General features: G+C 38.8%; 1 protein-coding gene across 1 annotated transcript; it reads left to right on the top strand.

Annotated features, from left to right (window-relative positions):
• Positions 1-593: 593 nt before the first annotated feature.
• Positions 594-4311, top strand: LOC147634282 (pentatricopeptide repeat-containing protein At1g03540-like). Its single transcript, XM_086805407.1, has one exon. The coding sequence runs from the start codon at positions 755-757 to the stop codon at positions 3170-3172; it is 2418 nt and encodes an 805-aa protein (XP_086661533.1). The 5' UTR covers positions 594-754; the 3' UTR covers positions 3173-4311.
• Positions 4312-7028: the final 2717 nt, after the last annotated feature.

The raw sequence follows: 7028 nt of genomic DNA, 5'->3' as shown, positions 1-7028 counted from the left end.
TGAGAGGGAGAAGCCTACACACTCAAACATATTCATACAAGCAAATCATCAAGCATGCAAAAATCCTATAGAGCATAAATATGCGAAAGAGTAGGGAAAAGGGAGAGCTCACAAGTATTCTATTGCAAGAGAATGAATGTGCATTGCTTAATGTCAACTTATATGCAACTGACTAGCTTTCACACTAGGCTGGACAAAACCTAAAAAATAGTATGGGGTTACTAGTTCTAGTCTTAAGCAAGTATATACACGAAGTTGGTAACTTCCCTACTTGGCATTAAACTCTTAGTAGTTAGTTGCAAGAACGGGCCATGCACTCAATGCCGGGTCCTATTTTTGGTTGAAAAACAATTAGCTAACACCGCTGGACTGAGAATCCTTGACAAACGTCATTTGAAAACGGCCACCACCACTGATGCTGGAATGCAAAAACATTCAAGGTTGGCTTCTGCATTGCGAGTTAGGAAAAGGAAAACTATGTAAAAATGCATACTTAAAAATAATAATTAAAGAAAATTATTCAACCAATGTAATGCCCTTCAAATTGACAAGGCTTCTTGACTAGCTCCAAGTTCCAACCCCCCTCCAAAATCTGGAAAAAAAAACTCCAAATTTTGAAGACAGATGGCTTATGTACTTCGCCGCCCTTGAAAGGTCTTGACTTGCATGAATGTTCGGGGCCTTTGCAAATCAACCAAACTGCGATGGAATCTTGTAGTGAGCGCAGTGAGGACAGTCGTGCAGGCATTTGGCGATGGTGTGCAGGGTCAGCAGTTGTTCTCCGTTCCGTGTGCTGTGGATCAAGGTGCGAAAGCCCCCGTTTTCTTGTTTTCCAAGGTGGGTAGCCGCTTGCGCAGAAGGCAAGCTGGAGAATGGAGAATTTATGGAGCAGAAACTAATGCAAGGGAGCCCCAAAATCCCGCTGGGTTCACACAAGGAGCTCTTGGAACATCTTGACAGGCCGAACACCACCCAGGTAAGCCTGGATTCCTACGTCTCTCTTTTGCACTGGTGTATATCTTCTAGTTCTCTTAAGTATGGTAAGCGTCTCCATGCCCACCTCATCAAACACAATCTTGAGCATCATAACCTTATTGGCCGCCTCCTCATCCAAATGTATGCCACATGTGGGGCCATGCATCATGCTCATGCATTGTTTGCAAGCTTGCCCCATCAGAGCGTACGCTCATGGAACATCATGATTAAGGGGTATGTTAAACATGGACGAAAGAAAGAGGCGAGTCACTTGTATAATCAAATAGAGAAAGAAGGATTGCAGCCAGACCAGGCCACTTTTACTGCCATGATGTCTGCATACACAAAGAGAGATGATCTCGATGAGGGCAAACAGATGCACTCCCGCATTGTGGAGGATGGATATGATTCAGATAACATTGTCGGTACTGCCCTTGTTAACATGTATGGAAAGTGTGGTGATCTGGAGAGTGCAGTTAGCGTTTCGGAGAAAATCTCGGTGCGAGACTTGGTTGGATGGAATGCACTTGTTGCTGTGTATGTGCAGCATGGGAAGGGAAAGGAGGCTTTGCATTTGTTCAATCAAATGCAACAGGAAGGCATGCTACCAAGTAGGGTGACCTTTGTTAACACACTTGCTGCATGCACTAGTAAGGATTTCCTAGCTGAAGGGCAGCAAGTCCATGCCTATATCATCAGTTCCAAGTATGGGTCAGACACAGTTGTGGGAACGGCACTTATGAACATGTATGGTAAATGCGGAAGTGCTTATGATGCAAGGAGAGTGTTTGACAATTTATTTGGGCAGGATACAGTCTCATGGAATGCAATGATTGCAGTTTATAATCAGCATAATTTGCGCAAGGAGGCTCTACAACTCTTTGGGCAAATGCAGCAGGTGGTAGTAGTGTCAGACAAGGTCACTTTTGTAAGTATCCTTGATGCTTGTATAGAACAGGATAGCCTAAGAGAAGGTAAGCGGATGCATACAAATATAGTGTGCAGGGGCTTCCAATCAGATGTTGTGGTTGGAACCGCCCTGATGAACATGTATGGCAAGTGTGGCTCTCTGGAGGATGCTCAAAAAGTTTTTGATATTATGCCTGTGCGAGATTCTGTCACATGGAATGCAATGCTTGCAGCGCAGGTTCAGCATGAGGAGGGGAAGCAAACACCTCAGTTTTTTGCACGCATGCTCTTAGAAGGAGTATTGCCATGCAGGGCCACCTTTGCCAGTGCTCTTTCTGCATTTGTCAGTAAAGAAATGCTAGCTGAAGGTGAGAGGTTGCATGTCCATGTACTAGGGAGTAAGTTCAAGTCAGACATTGTAGTGGGGAATACTCTTGTTAACATGTATGGTAAGTGTGGCCGCTTGGATGATGCACAAAAGGTTTTTGAGAGGCTACCTGAGCGGGATGTGGTGTCATGGAATGCAGTAATTGCAGCTTATGCTCAGCATGAACACAGAGAGAAGGCTTGGCAACTCTTTGAGCAAATGCAGCTGGAAGGTTTACTGGCAGATGGAGTTACATTTGTCAGCATTCTCGATGCATGTATTACCCAGGCAGCTTTAGCCAAGGGTAAGTTGATGCACTCTTGCATCATGGCTAATCATTTTGATCTTGATATCTTCATCGGGACTGCCCTGGTTAATATGTATGGCAAGTGTGGCAGTGTGAAAGATGCTGAAGAAGCTTTCAACCACATGCCAAAGCAAAGCGCTGTGTCTTGGAATGCCATGATTGCAACTTTTGCCCAGCATGGGAAGGCGAAGCAAGCTATTCATTATTTTGATAGAATGAAACAAGAAGTGAAGCCAGACAAGGTAACCTTCACCATTGTCCTTACAGCATGTAGCCATGCAGGCTTAGTGGACGAGGCTTGTGACTTTTTCTCTTCCGTGATACAAACGTATGGCTTCTCACCTACCACAGACCATTATGCCTGCATGATAGACCTTCTTGGAAGAGCAGGACGTCTAGAAGAAGCAGAGAACTTGCTGAAGATTGCACCTTGTGAGCGAAATGCAGTGCTATACAAGACCTTGTTGGGTGCTTGCAGGCATCAGAGTGATGTGGAACGAGGTGAACATGCTGCAAATGTGGCATTTGAATTTGATCAAGATGATCCTACACCGTTTGTGATGCTATCGAACATTTATTCTGCAGCTGCCAGAGAAGTTGATGAGGCAATATGAGTAACAGAATGAATGAGAAGCACCTGATGCATGACCGTGCACATGCCTATGTGCCTTTGCTGATAGGGGGGGCAATAAGAGTAGAATGATATTCAGGCCCTGTATTGGAATGAGCAACAAGATCATTTATAAATTCAATAGATCAGAGCAAGAGCAAGACAGCAACAACGTGCAGCAAAGCAACACATATTTAGCAGAAAATAGCAGAGGCTCTGTGGGCAAAGGCAAGCAGAGGCAAGGCAGTAGCAAAGAGGGGAACTAAGGCTGCAATTTTCAGTCCAACTTTGGGTGTACTGTTTGTTAACTTACTGCAGTGAGGCCAGCCAACGGCTCTAGCCTGGGCCTTTGAAAATGGTCAACTTGGTGGCAAGCCAGCCTAAGCTTCTAGCACATTAGCAGATGTAAGCCCAGCAGGGCGTGCCGTGACAGATTCAACCACGTATCCAAAAGATAGAAATATAGAGTGAGGGACAGAGAGAAGGGTTTAGGGAACTTTGCACTGTACACACACAGGCCCTGCCCCCTTTCAGGAATTTATTCAGGAACAATCCATGGGCTTATCAAGCCAGGATCAATACATCAATAAATACAAGAGCAAACAAATATGCTGATGTAGAATATTCAAGTCGAAGTCGATGTCGAGGCACGAGATCTTTGATGCCGAGCACACCACAGGGATGACCAACAAGAATCTCTCACCGGGCTAGTACTAGATCCAATATCCAAATCTAGGTTCCAGTTCCAAATCCAAGTCCAAACCCAAGTCCAATATCCAAGTCCAAACCCAAGTCTAGACCTAAGTCCAAATCCAGATCCAAGTCCACATAACTCCAAGCTCGTGAACAAGGTACACATAAATATGTGTAGATGGGGTACTTTGATTCTTCACCCAACCATATCCTGAATAGATTCTAGGCTCATGGTTATATAGGTTTAAGTGGTGCATGACCTTCCAACTTCAGCTCCTTGACTTTTCATTGGCTAAACATTGCCTTTTGATTCACCAATGCTCTTCAACTACCCCTAGAAGGAGGCATCCTTCTCTATGTCCCTTGGGTTTCCATTGTGTATCATTTAATTCTCTTTTTACTTTAACTTTAATACCTATTAACCATTTCTTAGGTATTTCTTATTTAAAATCCCTTGAATCTTATTTATATGCAAGTCTTTTACATATAAATAATCTTTTTTAGTCGTATCTTTCAGTGTTTCTTGTCAGTCTCATAACATTTCTTTTTCTTTGAAAGAAAAGTTTTCGTCCTCAAAAACAAACTCAGGAAACCTTTTCTTTAGTGTAGTTACTCTTTTCCAAGTTGATCCTTCTTCTAGTCTATTTTTTCACTTTACTAAACATTCTTTATACACAGAATGTCTAGTTTTCTTTTCTCGATATTTGAGAATCTTTTCAGGCTCATGTGGAAGAATAAGTGGTTCTGTAAAATCAACCATTACTTCTTTTTCAATGTTGTCATTGTTTTTCATCTTGCGTTTCAGTCTACAAACATGAAACACATGATATACTTTAGATTCTTCAGGTAAAGCTACCTTGTAAGTTACACTTCTAATTTTTTTAAGTATTGTATAAGGATCACAATACCTTGGACTTAATTTTGGAACTTTTTCACTTTTTGAAGTTTTTGATTTTTCAAAAACTTTTATATAAACTAAATCACCTTTCTCAAAATTAATTGGTCACCTTTTACCTTTCTCATAACTAATAGACCGATCTTGTGCTCTTTTAACGTTGCTTCTTGTAGCGTTTAGCATGTCTTGCATGTCTTTGAGAAAGTCTCACACTTTGCAAAAAAAAAAAAAATTGTAACCCAAATGCATACATTAGCATGAATGAACTAAAATCAGTAGAGCAGAATGTTTAATCATATGCTCGAAGCATATCTTCTAGGACTTGATGAACCCTTTTTGGCTGTCCATCGCTTTGTGGATGTTCATATGTACTTATACTAAGTTTGGTGTCTAATTTTTTGAACACTGTTTTAAAAAATGGCTTGTAAACTTTGTACCTCGGTTGTTTACTATATCTGTTGGCAATCCATACAATTTGCATAGATGATGGATTAACATTCTAGCTAATTCTGTTGTTTTTACTTCTTTTTCAGTTGGTATAAATTGTACCAACTTAGTTAACCTATCCACTAATACCCACAGTGAATCATGCCCTCTACTTGTTCGGGATAGTTCTATTATGAAATCCATAGAAATACTTTTCCACTTATCCTTAGGTATTTGTAGTGGTTGTAATATTTCACCTACTTTTAGGCGCTCAGCTTTATTGACTTGGCACTTCGGGCATTTTATAACATAATTCTGGACGTCCTTCTTATAAACCTGTCCACTAAAACTATCTTTTAACAAGTGCAATTCTTCTTTAGGTACACAAATGCGAGCTTTATATAACAAGTACTTAATGGGAAAAAAAATTCAACGATCTTTTTCACTTATTGAACCTTGTTTAAGTGATTCCTTTGAACTACTATCTTTTCTAAGTGACATTCTTTTATCACCAGTAGTTACATTTTCTTTACTCTCTATTTGAGGGTTATCTTTTTTAATTAAGTAATTCTAAACTACTTGATAGCTAGGGTCATTTAGCACATTTTCCTTTTAAGTAAGCCAGCAACTCACTTTGTAGTTGAGTAAAACTCAACTCATTTATCATGGGTGCTCAACTTAGAGCATCTGTCATGATATTAAAATTTTATTTTTTATATCTCATTTGAAAATCAAACTCTTGTAGGATTTCAGTCCATCTAGCGTCCTTACCTTTTAACTCCTTTTGAGTATTTAACCATTTAAGACTTTCATGGTCAGACAAAACTTTAAAATTAATACCATGTAAATAATGACTCCATTTTTTAAGAGCATGCACAATTGTAAACATTTTTTTTCATAAGTTGAATAGTTACTTTGAGCTTGTTCAACTTTTTACTTTCAAAGGTAACTGGCCTTCTCTTCTACAATAATATTGCTCTTACAGCAAAATTACTAGCATCTCTTTTCAATACAAATGGTTCATTTGGATTCACTATTTGTAAAATAAGAGCAATAGCTATTGTCACTTTCAATTTTTCAAAACTAGTTTGTTGATCATGAGTCTAACCAAATTATTTTTCTTTTCCTTTAAGCTGGTTCGTCATTAGCGTAATTCCTTATAAACTTTTGATAGAACCTAGCAACTTCAAAAAAAGTTTATAATTTATCTATGTTGGATGGGGATTTTCATCTCAATATAGCTTCAACTTTATTAGGATCCATATAAATCCCTTCCTCGAACGCTATGTCTCTAAGATATTGTACTTCTTTTTTGAAGCATTTAGATTTTTTATTACATAATTTATTTTTTCTCAATAATTGAAATACTTTTTCAAGGTGTTCAATATTTTCTTGTTCATTTTGACTAAAGACTAGTATATCATCAATAAAAATCACCATAAATTTTTCTAAAAAAGGATGACGTATAGTGTTCATCATGGTCATAAAAGTAGCGAGAGAATTAGTTAAACCAAAAGGCATAACTAAAAACTCATAGTGCTCATCAAAAGATGTCTTAAATGCTTTTTTTTGGCACATCATCAATTCTAATTCTTACTTGATGATATCCAGATCTTAAATCTATCTTACTAAAATATTTAGCACCTTTGAGTTGATCAAACAACTCATCTATCTTGGGAATAGAAAATTTATTTTTTATTGTGATTGCATTCAATCCACGATAATCTATACACAAGCAGATAAATCCATGTTTTTTTTTTCACCAATAATATTCGTGAAGCCTAGAGAGACTTACTTGGCCTAATAAAGCCTTGTTTTAAATATTCAGTTAATTGTTTTTCAACTT

Source organism: Cibotium barometz, chromosome 11 (genome assembly GCF_041138505.1).
Source record: "Cibotium barometz isolate CiBa-2024 chromosome 11, ASM4113850v1, whole genome shotgun sequence".
In the NCBI taxonomy this organism is placed as follows: domain Eukaryota; kingdom Viridiplantae; phylum Streptophyta; class Polypodiopsida; order Cyatheales; family Cibotiaceae; genus Cibotium; species Cibotium barometz.
This window is presented reverse-complemented; position numbering and strand designations above follow the sequence as displayed.

Excerpts from the sequence above, each read along its gene's own strand:
- LOC147634282 (XM_086805407.1), top strand. The coding sequence starts at position 755 with ATGGTGTGCAGGGTCAGCAGTTGTTCTCCGTTCCGTGTGCTGTGGATC.